Source organism: Nannospalax galili, unplaced genomic scaffold, assembly GCF_000622305.1.
Source record: "Nannospalax galili isolate Female #2095 unplaced genomic scaffold, S.galili_v1.0 scaffold309, whole genome shotgun sequence".
NCBI classification, from domain to species: domain Eukaryota; kingdom Metazoa; phylum Chordata; class Mammalia; order Rodentia; family Spalacidae; genus Nannospalax; species Nannospalax galili.
The window spans coordinates 630,944-647,599 of record NW_008359589.1 but is presented as its reverse complement, the minus strand read 5'-3'; the positions used below and the strand labels follow the sequence as shown (position 1 = coordinate 647,599).

At 45.8% G+C, this 16,656-nt stretch overlaps 1 protein-coding gene across 2 annotated transcripts in view; it reads left to right on the top strand.

Annotated features, from left to right (window-relative positions):
- Positions 1-16,656, top strand: part of Rassf5 (Ras association domain family member 5) — a 59,725-nt gene that overhangs the window by 17,583 nt on the left and 25,486 nt on the right. For both annotated transcript variants that reach the window (XM_008823290.3, XM_029558762.1), the window contains exon 2: positions 8,044-8,165. In XM_008823290.3, the coding sequence (XP_008821512.1) occupies positions 8,044-8,165 (122 nt within the window). The remainder of the gene's footprint in view (positions 1-8,043; positions 8,166-16,656) is intronic.

The following is a 16,656-nucleotide window of genomic DNA, read 5'->3' as shown; positions in this document are numbered from 1 at the left end:
TTAGCCCGGGCTGGCTTTATTCACAGTTCTCCTTCTTCCGAGTGCTGGGATTATAGGCATACACCACCACAGCTGGACCTGGTATATGTTTTAATATCTGCAACAACCCAGCAGATCTTTGCCTTTCCCTTTCATGCAGAAAGGCTCCTTAAGAAAGAGGATACATGCCAGCTCCACTCAGCCTTGCATTAAGCAAAGTAGATAGGGTCAATGGGAGACAATGAAGACTACAGTATTAGGGTAGTCCGTGGATCACTTCCTTGTGCCTCAGATCTCCCAGACTCTATAACACCACCCTACCTCTGCAGCATGTTCTCTCCGGCAGCATGACTACAAGACCTGCTTCCATGAAGCCCACTCATCCCAACTGTTTTACAGAGGAACTGGGCATCAGAGTCAAACTTGTTTATGTCCTGCTGCAGCATCTGTCTCTGGCCGCTTCTCTGTAGCCAGCTACCTACCCCACCTGTCTGTGAGAAAACAAGCAACTTCTGACTTCAGGGTTCTAGGTGTCTTGTCTTACCATTGCTCTGACCTTTCCTGTTGGTTGTTGACTTACTTTCTGACACATTCTTTCTGTCATGGCTCTCTCTTCTGTGCTGAAGTTGGACATGTAGTGGGCTGGGGTTGGGGATGGTCTGCCCTCTGAACCAAGGAGCTGCAGTACATGGCCTCATGAGGGCTGGGCCTCAGGCTTCTTCCTGGATATGCTCAGATACAGGTATGCTGAGCTGGCTCCTGACCCTGGGAGGAAGAAGTTTCTAGTCCCTTGGTTGCTGGCCTCACTAGGAGTTTAGCCAGAAGTGTGAAAAATGTTTAGGCTATATTGATTTTGTTCTACAGTGACTGTAGACCTTCAACTATGGCCTCAGCCTTTCTACCTTCCTACTCACAAAAAGACCTACTAGTCCATCTACCTGCCTTACCCCTCTGGACCTGTCAGGGGCAGGGCAGAAGTGGGAGCAGGTAGAGGACCATAGATGGATGGGAGAGTTGTTGAACTGTTCAGCAAAAGAGGACCTGAAAATCAAGAAGGTCTTGGCTAGACCTGGTGACAGATGCCTTTAATCTCAGAACTCAGGAGGCTGAGGCAGAATTATGTATGTGAGCTCAAGGCCAGCATGGACTACATACTGAGATATGTAAAAGCTCTTGGTTGGTGTTAATTCCATGATGAGACAACATAAAACCCATATGCAGTCTCCCACAGAGGTGAAAACATCAGCTGCTGTTTATTGAGAATCTATTAAGTACCAGGTACCATTGGATGCTTTACCAACATTTTCTCTAATTTTGAGACAAATTTACCAAAAAGAAAGATATTATTACCTCCATTTTTCAGATAAGGAAATTGAGGCTAAATGAATTCTACGTTTAACTAAGATAAATTATTGAGGTATCTCATACTCTGGTGGAGATGGGGCTCAAGTTCAGATATGACCCATGTGATTGCAGAGGCTGACTCTTGACTTTTTCTACTTCTTAGGACCAGGCTGAATGTCCATCAAGGGCCTCTAGTGTAAATATGAAGCAGTGTGCTTCAAACTCTGCCGATCCATAGCTGAAGAGTAGGTGCACATTGGTACCATTCTGTGAGGCAGCTCGTGCTGGGAGCCCCTTGTCCATCCTGAGGCTATGAGGAGCAGAGTGCCAAGGGCTGTGACCTGTTAGAGCAGAGGGAAAAGCACTCTGTGCCCTATACTTTTCAACACAGGCTCTTCTTTCTTCAAGCCACCTTAACCCCAACCAGGCCCACCCCTGGCTTCAAGTTGTACAGAGTAGGGGGTCTGGAGGTAAGGAGACAACTACATGATGTAACAGGCCCGCTGAGGCAGCCAAGCACAGTGGATTTCCACACCACAGCTCATATCTGCTGGCAGTGAGGCTGACCAAAGGGGCTGAAAACTTAATCTACACAGAAACCTGCACATGCCTACTTTGAGCGGTTTTACTTTGAATTGCTAAAATTTGAAAGCAACCAAGATGTCTTCCAGGAGATGAAAAGATCAATAAACCATGGCACAGCCAGACAATGGAGTGCTATTCTGCAGTTAAAAGGGATGGCAGTGTCAAGCCATGAAAAAAGAGGAGACTTAAATGTATCTTATTCTGGTCAGGCGTGGTGGCGCACGCCTTTTATCCCAGCACTTGGGAGGCAGAGGCAGCCGGATCTCTGTGAGTTCAAGGCCAGCCTGGTCTACATAGTGAGTTCCAGGACAGCTGGGGCTACAGGGAGACCCGGTTTCAAAAAGACCCCCCCCAAAAAATGTATCTTACTCTGTGAAACTGCCAGTCTGAAATGGCTCCCACCTATGTGATGAAGAAAAGGGCAAGACCGTAGAAATAGTAGAGGATACTTGGATTGGGGTGCAGAGGGGCGAACAGGCAGAGCACAGGTTTTCAAGATAGCTAAACTGCTTTGTGTGATACCATAGCCACAAGTGTGTGTCCAAACCTATAGAACAACAATGGGCGAATCTCATGTAAGCTGTGGCCTTTGGGTGGAAAGAAGTTTCACTGTAGGTTCATCATCTGTGGTGGGGGCAGGATGTTCATAATGAGGGAGGCAGTGCCTGTGCAGGGGAAGGCTGTAAGGAAACTGTATTTCCTAGTTAATTTTAGTATGAACCTACTTTATTTTAAAACTGAAAGTCTGTCTTGGAAGTAGCTGGGGAAATGTTGGTAAGCCTGTAGATTTCCCACCAGCAGCTCGGTAGGAAATCAGGAAACAGGGCTAGGAAATTAGGAACAGGGCAGGGCCTGTCATTAGCTTGGAGCTTCCAGGTTCCTGGTCTTCCATTAGCTCTGGATGTCAGTCCTACAGAGTCCTCAGACTGGCTCCATGAACTGGCTATTATGATTCTCATTTTATATTTGAGATTAACACTCAGAGAAGTTTAGAAACTTAGCTAGTGTCACAGAGCTGGTTGAGTAGAGATTAGAGGTCAGGTCATCTACAAGTCTATTCTATCTCTATTGTGCCATAGTATAGACCAGGTGGCTGGTTCTGAGAAAGAGTAAGGGGTGAGGGTGTGGTGGGAAGTATGACTGACCTCTCAGAAGGCTGAGAATCCCAGAGAATAGCACAGTCTTCACAGTTCAGAGGCTGTCTGCCTCCCCTGGCCTTAGCAACTGTTTTGCCCACACAGGTGAGAAGAGACTCTTCACTGACCTAGGAGAGACTGCAAGGAGCCAATATGGTACCTTATAATTAGACCCTGCATCCTTGGGATCCTGCCCATCTCTCACTCTATGTCTTGCTTGGGCAGGAGGAGCTAAGGATTAAGAAGGGAGCCCTGTGCTGTCTCAGTATCTTGTGTGAAACTGCTGTATGAAAGGTTTTCAATGGAATACCTCTGGTTCAAAAAGTTAGCTACTTGGGTTATGTGGTTACACAGTAGAGTGGGTCTGTCTTGTGTGTGCACACTGTGTGTTGTACGTTTGACAACCGGGTTACAGCACAAACTAACTTTGGCAGCCCTGGGGACTAAGGGGAAGGTCGCAGCTTCTGCATTTTGCAAAAATGGTCTCATAGCAAGCAGCTCTTCGCACTGGCTTCCCTCCCTAGGGTGAAGTAGTAGAAGGAATGCCATTGCTGCATACAAGCTATCGTGGCATCTAAGCCCGACCCCTTGTTTGAGATGGTAGCCTGCAGGTAAAAGCTAAGAGCAGGGCCACTGGGCATAGGTAGGTGACCCTAGCCTTAGTCTAGCTCTCCCTGGACCCTAACCTTCCAGGCTGTTGCTGACCTGGGACTGGTGTCCATGGAAACTTTCATCTGTTTGGGTTTAAATGCTCTGCTCAATATGGCCTGGGGTCTGTATCAGGGTTGATCTGTGCTTCCTGCCAAAAAGTGTATTTAAGTTATAACTCCCAGCACCTCTGAATATGACCCTATTTGGAAACAAGTTCATTATAGATGTAATTAGTTAAGATGAGGTACTACTGGAGTAGGGTGGGCCCCTAATCCAGTCTGATTAGCATTCTTTTTAAGAAGGCAAAAACACAGGAAGAAGATTCTGTAAGGATTTAGACAGAGTTTAGAGGTACACAGCTACACTCTACCAAGTGTGTAGCTGCCCGTGAGACTTCAGAAGCTCAGAAAGGGCAAGACTCTCATACAGACTTCAGATGGAGCAAGGCCCTGCTAACAACTTGATATCAGACGTGTAGCCTCCAGGACACAGGAGCAATCAATTTCTGTGTAAGCAACAATGAGCATGTGGAGGTCAGAGGACACCACAAGAGTCAGTTCTCTCCTTCCATCATGTGGGTTCCAGGGATTGAACTCAGTCATCAGGCTTGGCAAGTGCCTTTACCTGCTGAACCATCTCACTAGCCCTGATGATAACTATTTTGCAAATGACAATACTAATGTCAAGAAATGTCAGAGATACCTGCACATCCATTTTTATTGCTGCTCTATTCATAATAGGTAGGTAACAAGATCAACCTAGATATTTACCAACAGATGAATACTATAATACCCAATGGGGTTTATTCAGCTATAAAGAAGAAAAAAATCATGCCATTTGCAAAGAAATGGATGGAACTGGGAATCATGTTAACTGAAATAAGTCAGACTCCAAAATCATGTTTTTTATCATATGTAGAATACAGATTCAACACACATATGTGCTTGTACAAACAGGTGCATATACATACAGAGGAAAGAAGTGGAATTATTCAGGAGGAAGAAGACCAGCAGGAGGGAAGCCATAGAGGACAGTACATGGCATGCACATACAAAATACCACAGTGAGGGGCAGGAGAGCTGGCTCAGTGGTTAAGAATACTGCTGCTCTTGCAGAGGACCCATGTTCAATTCCCAGCACCAACATTCATACCTCCAGTTCCAGGAGTTCTTACACCCTCTTCTGACCTCCATGGGCGTTGCACAATACTTATACACATAAAATAATAAACTATTTTTAAATACCACAATGTAACACATTATTTTATACAATTACTATACACTAATTAAAATAAACAAAATTCCATGGAAGTATGGGCAGAGCTTGGGAATGTTGCTCCCTGGTTTTCTATTGCCTCTTGGCAAGACTCTTGTCCTAGTGCTTTAGCGATGACAGGGGGCTGGCCTCCTCTGGTCCTGTGATGAGGGTGCCTGAGCTACCTGTAGTTGCTCCTTTGTCTACCCTACACAGGCTCCCGCACCCCAAGCCTGCCCTGGCTGTCCTAGTTGACAGGTGTCTTTCTGAACCAGCTTCCCAGATCTGTGCATAATAGGGCCTGGCTTTCAGCTGTCTTGCTCATTGTGTTTCCTCTGTGTGTCCCATCTGCCCAGCTCCCTGGTTCCTGTGAGTCATGTCTTACCCTTAGGCCAGCACAGTGTATTTGGAAGTCCAGGTTTAGCACAGGGTGCTATAGCAGAGATGGTAGGGTCTACAAGACTCATCTGTCTGCAGAATCTTTCTTCCTGTGTCTAAACTGAGCACTAGCTGAAAGCTACAGAATGCAATGGGATACCAGGGGTAGGGGCTTGCCCTGGGAAGCACTGTGATGAGCTACCTTGAGAGAAGGAGGTCAGTGATGTTAGTGTCAAGGTTCCAGGGATGTGGCCCTGGTTTTGGAGCATGGAACATCTCCCCACTCAATGCACGCCTCAGCCCCACATGCCACTGCTTCTGTATGTGCATGGGGCTCAGACTTCATCTCTGCTGGCTTCAAAACCCTGGGCTTCACATTTCCAGAGCCTGGGAAGTATGAAGATGTACTGCAGTGGCTTTGCTGCAGCCTATGATTACAGTCTGATCGAAGAGAGTCATCAGTGCCCACACGCTTTTCTAAAATCTGCAAACCTGCTCTCAGAGTCTTCCATTCCCAGCTCTGTCCAGTTCAGCATCAGGATTATAAAAAGATCTTTCTGAAGTGTTGTGTGTGTGTGTGTGTGTGTGTGTGTGTGTGTGTGTGTGTGTGTGAAAGGGAGCCACCCAGTTGCGCAGATGGACAGAATGTGCCAGTGGTGCAAGGCACTGCGAGAGGAGAGAGATCCTTCCGTTCCCTCAGGGTTTCTCCACTGATGGCAGCACTCATGTGTCTTGAAGCTGGGAGAGCTTCTCCCCACCTCCTATTCCTGTTCCCATCTCTTGGCATTTCTGGAGCATTCTTCGCTGCTCACAGCATGACCAGAAGCCACACAGGTGTGTCCCTGGGCTGAGCCTGGAACAGTGTTGCTGTTTGTGGTCTCTGCCCTCACTGCTACAGTATCAAAGCCCTGGCATTTCTGGAGCTGTGGAAAAACTTGGTTCACACAGCCCTCTGTGCCCTGCCTGTCTCAGTGCTGAGCTGTGGATCAGCCACTGAAATTCAGAAACATCTGTGGGCCCCTGCAGGTACATGGTGTGGCCTCAGAACTGACCTTATCTATAAGACTCCAGGCAATAACTCAGGGCTAAAGGAGGAGATGCTGGTGGCTTCATCTCTGGGTATGAGGAAGATGAGCACTAAGCTTCTGTCACCCCAGAAAGGTGACTGGGAGGTTAGGCCATGGAGGAAGGAAGTGTGAGTTCTGGAATCTGTGTCCAGAACTTGTCTGGGCATTTCCAGTATTGTAGCCTCAGGGCTCATTTGGGGAGATTTAAGGAAGGGGGCAGGTGTGGAGAGTGGAAATCACATTCTAGAACTCCTCAAATGAGTGGGAGGAAGACTAGCTGCCTTGATACCCCCAAGATAGAATGTGCTGTGGCAGCTTTGAAAAAAAGATCAAATGTGCCAAATTTTGGAGTTTGTTAGAGAAAGGAAGAGTTTCAGGGTGCCACCAAAAGTGGCAAACTCCCAAATTATCCGTGCAAGCCCAGGCTTTGATCCCCCCTTGCCACAAAAGCCACCTGCCCTACCTCAGCCCAGGCACCTGACTTCAAGTCAGGGAAACTGTGTACATGGAAGGTTCTGATCTGACTGAGCTGTGGACATCCAGGACCAGGACTATAGTGGACATCTGTGGAGACTATGATGCCTACTGACCGCCTGCTATTCATTTCTTTTGCTTCTGCCCTTTCTTCCCCCAATCTTACCCTCTGTGTGCTCCTCCCTTCTTTCCCGTCTGAGTCTCTCTGACTCCTGAACCTTTTGATATCCCTCCCTTTTGCCAAGGAGGCTCCAGAGGAAGACTGTGAAAGCTAGAAAATAGCAGCTAAGGCTCCTTTGGGTGCCTCACTTTCTAAAATATTTTCTTTATTATTATTTTTATTTTATGTGTATGAGTGTATTGCCTGCATGTATGTAAGTGCACCTGGAACTGGAGTTAAGGATGGTTCATAGCTGCCATGTGGGTGCTGGGAGTCGAACCTGGGTCCTCTGCAAGAGCAGTCAGTGCTTTTAACTGCTGAGCCATCTCTCCAGCCCCAGGTGCCTCACTTTTGATCTCTGGGTTTTCCTATTCCTAAGGGAATACCTAGTTGATTCAACTCTGGTTACTAAGTCTCTACTTCCATGGAAGTGAATACCGGCTCTGGAATGTGTGCTTCCTCCAGGTAGGGATATTGTCAGCAGGCTACTAAAATGAGGTGAGAGGAGCCATCCCAACACTCTGCCTTAAACAAGGTCAGAGAGCATTAACAACCCTTCTTGCTTTGTCTCTGGAAGTGCTTTTAATTCTTCTAGATACATTTTCCTTCATGCCTGTGTAAACATCTTTATGCCATAAGCTGGACACCTTTATTTTATAGACTGACAAAATGAGGCCCAGAAAAAAATATGTCCTCTCCAGGATCTGTGGTCCCTGGTTATCAATATGAATTTGTAGAGTGAGCGCTAACGTGCAACCAGATGGTCTGATGGTGAAGAAGTCACTGAAGACTGGAGGTCCCAAAGACTCTGTGTCTAGTCACACATAAAACAGATGAAAGCAGTTTGTGTGGGTGTAAAGCACTTCCTGCACAAAGGTCAGGAATCTTGGGCACAGTCTCCTGCCTCTCCACTTCTCTCCTCGCTGGTCTTCCCGTGAGAGCTAAACCCACTTTCTCTAGGTGGAAGGGGTAGACTTTCACCTAACCCCTGATCCCTCTGGTTCTCTCCCTCTAGATTGTAAATTCACCTGCCACCCAGAGTGCCGCAGCCTGATCCAGCTGGACTGCAGACAGCACGAGAGCCCCTCTCTGGATAGACCCTCTCCAGAAAGCACCCTCACCCCGACCTTCAGTCAGGTAGGCAATGGAGTCCATGGACCAGGATGGAGAGCAGCCCATGAGGGTGACATGATTCCAGATACACAAGATGCCCTTGAGGCAGATGGCACCCCAGATGTAATATTTCTGAGGGAACTAGGGAAAGTGACAGGAAGAAGCCTGCCTGCAGTTCTCTCCGTGCATTCTGATTTGGTCTGGGGCTCTGATCCAGGGAAGGGGTACAGATGGGAGCAGGGTGAGTTCTACAGGCGCTGCACATAATCCTGCCATTAGACCATTGAACAGCCCAGGCTTTACAGATCAACCTTCAGAGGAGCTGGGCAAGTGTTCTTTATCTGTGTTAAGGAACAGGAGGGTGATGTCCTAAACAGCTCATGATTCTACATTTTGTCAATGTGCCTGAATTATAGTGCATCTGAACTTTAATGTCTAGGCTTTGGGATACAGAGGACAACGTGTAGATTGTTGTGTTAAACATTTATTGATTATTATATACAAAGTACTGTTGAGAGCAGGGGTGATAAATGATAACATCAAAATTGCTCACAGCTTGCATTCTGGCAGGGGAAACATAATACAACTAAATGGTACATACTAGGACATATGTGCAATGAATTATCAGACAAGTATTGTGGGTACACAGTGCGATAGTTTCTCCTAGGAGAAATCAAGGAGGGCTTCCCCAAGGAGCTGACATTTAATATGTGCTTCTCCTGTGGATTGAGAGTTGCTGGTCAGAGAAGTAAGCTGTGTCCTGGGATATTACCCATTTATTCATTTAACAAGAGGTTTAAGTGTCCTCTGTATGCCAGGCACAGGAATGCCAGGGGTCTTATTGATGCAGTTAAGAGACATGGTTCCTGCCTGTCCTGTGCTTACAGTAGGATGTGGGAGAAAGACTAAACAAACTCTTGAGTCTAAGAAGGAGAAGCCCCAGACATTATGGGGGACTTCTGAGTAGTCTCAGGTCTCCACAGTGATCTCATGCAGATTCTACAGTATTCAAATGTGTGGCGTACACCTGTGGGTATTCCCAGCTCCCCTGCTGTTTTGTGCCTTCTCTCATGGAAAAGCATTATTAGAAAACAAGTATGATATATGATTTTGCAAATCTAATGTCATATGGACCTGAATTGTGCATTTGATAATCTGGTAGACATCCCCAGCCTTAGATATAGCTGGGCTCTGGACATGGCCTGCCTGGCCCACACCGGAAGCACTGGTAAGAGACTTCTTTGTCTCCGTTGTGTTGTTTTTCTGGTGCTGGTGATGGAACCTGAAACATCTACTTCTTGGATCTGCTTCTTGGGATCTCTCTGACCCCTCCTCTAGAGCAGCAGGTCTCAGAAGGGGTGATTCTGTCCCTTCCCCAGGGCATCTGGTCATATCTAGAGATATTTTTTGGTTGGCAAGTGGGTGGATGCTTTTGGAACCTAGTGGATAGAGACCAGGGTTTCTGCTAAGCATCATATCATGAGCCACAGCAAGGCATTATCTGGTTCCAAATGTCAGCTGTGTTGAGGCTCTCTGCAGGGCTCCGGACAGAAGGCTGGGAAGGGCTTGGGTTTGCTGCATACAGAGTCTTTTTTCTCAGTGATTTCAAAGAAGAGTGCTTTCCAGTGGCATGTCTGACAACAGAGCTCTGTCCGCCTTGCCTCTGTGGAAGAAGAGGGAGAAGAGGCAACCTGGAGGCTTCTTGCAAGCTAAGTCAGGGCTGTCTAGCATAGATACTGAACTAAAATATCACAGGGGTATCAGAATCCAAGGTGCCAGCAGCCCTCAGCAGGCAATAGCCTGTTTGGGGCCTGGGCTGGTGAGGCACTGTGGCATTTGCCTTGGACTAGCTTAGTCCTAAGCTTCAGCAGAGTGCCCCACCAGCCTGTCAATAAAGCTGGGTCCTGCTCCAGGTCCCTTGCCCTTCTTAAAAAACTTGTTTGTGCTGATTTCCACTATGGCTGGTTTCTGTTGCATGTCAGGATGACATGGCACTTTCTAGCACTCCCTACCCACCTGAACTTACCTCCTACCATCTTCCTGAGAATTTATCCAGGCAAAGACCTGGGCCTGAGCTCAGCTAGGTGGGGGCATGTGTCTGTTGGAAGGTCTCATCATGGTGGAATTTTTCCATTTTTACTATTTAAGGAAGAAAAACATCGATTTTTCCAAGAGCTGGAGAAGCTCTCCTCAATAAAAATTTCATGTATCTCTTCTGTGTTTTTGGTATGACCAAACATGCCTCCTGTATGTCCACCTAGGCCCTGTCTTCAGGTTCAGCCTGTTTGCCAGAGAACACAATTACTACTAGTTGAGGGCCACAGTACATTGCTGGAACAGATACTATTCTATCATCTGGGGACAGCTCAAGCAATTTTATGTTTCTGATGGTTTTAAAAGTACTCTTGGGGGCTGGAGAGATGGCTCAGAGGTTAAGAACACTGGCTGCTCTTGCAGAGGACCTGGATTCGATTCCCAGCACCCACATGGAGGCTATGAACTGTCCTTAACTCCAGATCCAGGGGAATCTGAAGCCCTCTTCTGACCTCTGCGGCATTGCATGACATGGGTGCACTTACATACATGCAAGCAATGCACTCATACACATAAAATAAAAATAATTTAAAAAATTTTAAGTGTTCTTATTATGTCACTCCATGATGAAAAGTCCTTGGTGGCTCCCTAGTGCCCTCATGGTGAAGTAGCCCAGCCCCTCCACTGCTTCTGTGAAAGCCCACCTCAAGAGAAGATGCTTGTTCATCCCTGCCGCTTATCTCATCGTAACCTGCTCTGGAGAATCTACACAACTGTCCAGACTACATGAGACAAACCTAAGCACCTCCTGTCACTCAAATCCCATTCACCAATGCCCATATTTTCTTCTATCCATCAGGCCCCAGTGTCTCCCTCCCCATATCATGGCCCTGCAGAGGCCCTCTGCAGAGGTCTACCTTCTCATAGTGGTACCTAAGCCACAGGCTGGCTCTTGGCATGTTCATTTTTGGGATCCTGACCTTAGCCATGTTGCATCTGGCTGTTACTTCATAGTTCTCTTTACATATAAGCATTTAAAAATTTTTATTTTTATTATTTTGTGTATGCTCTGTATATGTGCAGGTGTGCAGGCGTATGTATAGGTGTGTGTGTGTAGGTCAGTTGTTCCTTAGGAACTGTTCACTTTGTTGAGACAGCCTCTCACTGGGACCTGGGGCTCAACTATTAGGCTAGGCTAGCAGGCTATTGAGCCCCAGAGTTCTACCTCTCTCTGTCTTCCCAGTGCTGGAATCACAAGTATGTTCCATCACATGTGGTTTTGGAGGCTGAAACTCAGGTTCTTACGCTTGTGTGGCAAGCACATGACCAACTGGGCTACCTTTCCAGTCCCAGCACATACATTCATTTTGTTAAACATAGAGGCCTAAGTCATTATGCCATTGTGTAGATGACCCTGTCCCCATTCTCCCAAGGGACAGATGACTTTCTGAGCTACCTCCTACTGACACTCCACTTATCTCCATTCCAGGCCCTGCCTTTCATGACTTTCCAAAATAAGTGCTACTGTCTTTTGTTGAACTCAGGACTACCACAAGGGGGAGTTCAGAGTCTGAAAGGCTTAAAAGGTGTGTATCCAGCTTGAAAGCCCTGGCTCCCTTACAAAGACTCTCCTGGTGGACACACTTATTTCAACTTACAGTTTACATTCTGGTTTTTGTTTGTTTGTCACAGTGCTGGCGATGAACCATTTTCATGCTAGGCAAGAACTGTATGACTGAGCTACATCCCCAACCTTTGATTGGCTATACCCTGTACTTTGAAACTCCATTGTTAGGTGCACAAAATTTTAGGATTATTTTGTCCTTGTAATTAGTTGGCCCCTCTGTCATGATGAAGTATCTTTCTTTAACCCTATAACATTCTTTGACTGAAAAATCTACTTTGTCTGATATTAATATAGCTACTGAACCTTTCTTTTAGGCATTTTTCCTTTTATTGAATTTTTGCAAATTTCATGAAATACATTTTGATCATATTTAGATTGTCTCCCCTATCTGCATTTAGATCCCCTCCCCTGTCTGCATCCCTTATTGCCCCCCCAACTTTATGTACTCTACTGTATATATGGATATATCTACATATCCTAATATAGAGTCAAATTTGTATCCCCAAATGCCCTTCAGTATGGGTCCATTGACTGAAACCTGGTTAAGCTACCTAGGGTCTCACCCTTAATTTAGACTGACTTTCCCCCTCCCAGCAGCCATCGGTTGCCAATACTTCCTCAGGTAGGGTTGGGGTTTCTTACCCCTTCCCCATATCTGTGCCGGGATTTTTTCTGGCTTGAGCTTACATGGGACTTGTCCATGCTGTCACCATTGCTGTGAGCTCATATGAGTAACTGACTAGCTGTCTGGAAAACTGTTTCCTTGTGGTCGTCCAACTCTTCTGGCTCTTACAGTCTTTTCACTCCCCCTGACCCTCTTCACAATGATCCCTGAGCTTTGGAAGGCAGAGGATTGATATAGGTGCCCTATTTGGGGATCAGTACTCTTCAGGCTTTTATTCTCTGCACACTGGCCAGTTGTGGGTTTCTGTGCTAATCATCACCTGCTGGATAACAGTCTTCTCTAGTGAGAGCTGAAGGATGCATTAATCTTTTGAGTATAACAATAAGTCATCAGGAGTTGCTTTAATACTATGTCTATTTAGCATTATAATAGTATTAGGCTCCTCCCTGTGGGCTGTGTCTAGTATCTAAGTTATAGGTTGGTTTTAATTGATTGCATTTTCCTGCTTCTTTGCATGTTTGGTAATTTTTTACTAGATGCTAGACATTGCAAATTTTGCTTCACTGGGTGTTGATATTGTCATATTTCTACACTTGACCTTAGCTATGACCAAAAAGCAATGATATTTTCATATTTTCACAAATATTTTTGAGCTCTATTTTGGGACTCAGCTTACTTGGAAATAGTTTGACCCTTTTGAGTCTTGTTTTTATTTATTTATTTTAATATTTTATTTTTTATTTTTATTTTATGTGTATGAGTGTATTGCCTTCATGTATACCTTGAATGCATCCATGTAATGCCTGAGGAGAAAGCATTGATTCCCCTGGAACTGGAGTAAAGAATGGTTGTTAGCCACCGTGTGGGCTCTGGGAATTGAATCCAGGTCCTCTGCAAAAGCAGCCATTGCTCTTATCCACTGAGCCATCTCCCTAGCCCCATCTTGTTTTTAAATCCACTACTTCGGGCTGGAAGTCTGATTGTGCTCTTATTTGCTTGGGCCAGTTAACCATCTGAGCCTCAGTGTATTCATCTTTAAAATACCTTCTTGCAGGGCAGTAAGAGTTAAGTGAGATCATGACATGTATAAGAACTCAATAACGTTGATATGACTTCATATCACTCTCCCTGGATTGTACTATGAGAAGGCAGAACTCTGTCTAATTTATGTCCAAACTTGAACACCTAGTCTGTAGAAATATTTCTTAAACAAATGAATGAAAGCATTAGCAACTACGGCACCATTACTTGATAATTATGAACTGATGTCTAAATGGAAGGTTTAATGATAGAGAACTACCATGCTCTTGGAAGATTAGCTTTGGCAATAAGGTAATGGGAAGTTTGAACGAGGGAGAGATAGAAACAAAGGAAACTCCTGAAAGACTTTGCAATAATTTAGGAGGATGAGCAGGTGGAGGGTGAAGCCAGGAATAATGAGCTCAATTTGGACCTGTTGAGAGTGAGGCTGGGTACCCAGAAGGCTGTTGCATATCTCTGTCCAGAGCTACTTGGGAGAGAGAGAATCATGAGCTATAGGTCTGTCAGGAGTGGTTGAAGCCACACATATAAATGAGACACAAATATTTCCCCCCCCAACACAGAAGGGGACGACTGGGAAGACAGCTGAAGAAGGGAAGGCGGGAGCCCAGGCAGATGGAGGATGAGGCCCTTCCTTGTCTATGAGGGAGTGCAATTTTCATGCAGTGTGGTTGTTATGAGAATAATCATGGGGCTAACTCATGAGGACATATAATGTAGAATTCAAGGACCTGGAGTCTGGAATCAACCCACCTAGGTTGACTCATTTCTATCATTAACTGGTATGTGGGACCAAATAGGCAAGTTACTAAACTTCATTCTTATTTCTCTCTCTACAAAACAGAGATAATAACAGAGCTTCCTCAATAGGCTTATTGGAGGGATTAAAAGAAATGAAATAGTACATTATTAGCAAATGTTCATTTCAAAACCTGTATTTGGAGTTTTTGTTTTGTTTTGTTTGTGACATGGTCTCCCTGTAGCCCCAGCTAACCTGGAACTCACAGGCTGGCCTTGAACTCACAGAGATCCACCTGCACCTGCTGGGATTAAAGGCAAGCAACACCACACCCAGCTCAGGCCTTAAATCTTATCCTCAGCCCTGATATTCCTCACCTAGGCAGATGGGGAAACCTGAGGTCCACATTTGCTTAAGGTGCCTTATCAAGCAGAGTTAGAACTAGGGCAAAAATACTAGTTCTACCTTCTGGTATCACTGCTTTTCTAGAACATGCAGAACCACCAGATGGATATGACAAGGGGATCTGTCCTGTGTCAGGATTGCATTTGAGAAAGGAGGAAAGCTCAGAATAATATCTTTTATCATCTGACACTTGGCCTAGTTATCAGCTCACCAAGGCTTTCACAGTCTGCACAATACCATGAAGTTGAGGCTCTTCATGCCACACTTGGGTTCAAGCCCTGTTCTTGGCCCCTTGGATAAGACCGTCCAGTTTCCATGCTTTGTGGCTCACCCCTTAGAAGTTGAAATCCTGTCTCTCAAGCTTTCTATGCCTGTCCCCCTTCCCAGGGCCAACCAGTGTCACTATTGATCATTCAGTGTAGAGGTTCCAATTAGATACTCAAGGCAGCCCCCCTTCCTCTCTTTTAGACTGTAGGGCTTCAGTCTGGATTTTCCTTGAAGAGACTGGTCAGCTTGCTATATTGGATATAATCTTTGCAGATTTCTTTTAGTCCCAGGAACTCTGCTGACTTCTTACATATGACCTCCTTACAAGCCTAGATCCATTGGCAGGTGGGGTCACAAAGAGAAAGACACATTAACAAGGAGTCAGGAGGCCTTCAAAGTGACAAGCTGTGATAGAATGTTCTTTCCTTCAGTTCTCTCACCTGTAAAATAGACATACCTGCCCTCAAAGTTATAAAGCAGCCTAAATGAAGGGTGGGTATCAAAAGTCTTTCAAAAGTTGAACATTGGCCTTTTACAATGTTTGGAATAGCACAGAGCAACATTCTACAAGAACACAGTGTCTATGAAGCTTTCCTTCCCCATCTCTGGCAGTCCTTGTGCTATGAGCAGGGAGAGATTTATGCTGCTTCCTGGGAGACTTGAGCCTGACTTTTGAAAAAGTAGGTAATACCTGTGTTTAAGATTGCACACTTTGAAGCTGGGCATGGTGGTGCACGCCTGTAGTCCCAGCACTTGAGAGGCAGAGGCAGGCAGATCTCTGTGAGTTCAAGGCCAGCCTGGTCTACATAGTGAATTCCAGGACAGCTGGGGCTACAGAGACCCTGTCTCGAAAAGACAAAAAAAAAATTTAAAAATTAAAAAAAAAATTGGACACTAGGGGCTGGAGAGATGGCTCAGCAGTTAAGAGCACTGACTGCTGTTGCAGAGGACCCAGGTTCGATACCCAGCACCCATATGGAGGCTACGAACTGTCATTAACTCCAGTTCCAGGGGAATCCAGAGCCCTCTTCTGACCTCTGAGGCATTGCACAACACAGATGCACTCACATACATGCAGGCAATACACTCATACATGTAAAATAAAAATAAAATATATTTTAAAAAAAGATTGCACAGTTTGAAGGACTGCAGTGGATTTGCAGAGCTCTGTGTGTGGTGAAGTCACAGTGAATGTGGGACCTGTTTTTCTAAGTACTAGATTGCTCCACTGAATGAAGAGGTTCTCTTTATAAAGAATAGCAGGTTTTGTTTTGTTTTTACTAGCTGGTAGCCTGCTGTGGGTGGCCTATAGATGACCCACAAGCGCCTCCTCTGAGCATTCATCCTACCAGCATTGAACTTGAAGGCTGATACCAGCTTCCTTGGCCTGAACCACTGTCTCTAAAATACTCATTTGAAGAAAAGACTGCTCTGGGCAGAGCTATACCCTACCCGCAGCCCAGTTCAGTGAGATGGTCCCCACTCCCTGCACATTCTCCAGATCCCCCAGCCCCCAGTCCCCAGCTAGCTATTCACCACTACTTAACCTAGCTTCTAGGAAGAGGCAGCTGTTGGTATTGAGCATCTGGGGCAGAAGCACTAGCCTAGGGGTGCTGCTACTTGCTGGCTTCTGGAAGGCTTCTGTGTGGGATAATGGAGCCAAAGTAGACTGCAGCTTGAAATGCACCTGAGCACTGACAGATCCAGTGCTCCTCACAGTGCCAGCTTCTGAAGGCTATGTTTTCCTTTCCTGGGGTTCCAGGTTCTTCTGTATTTA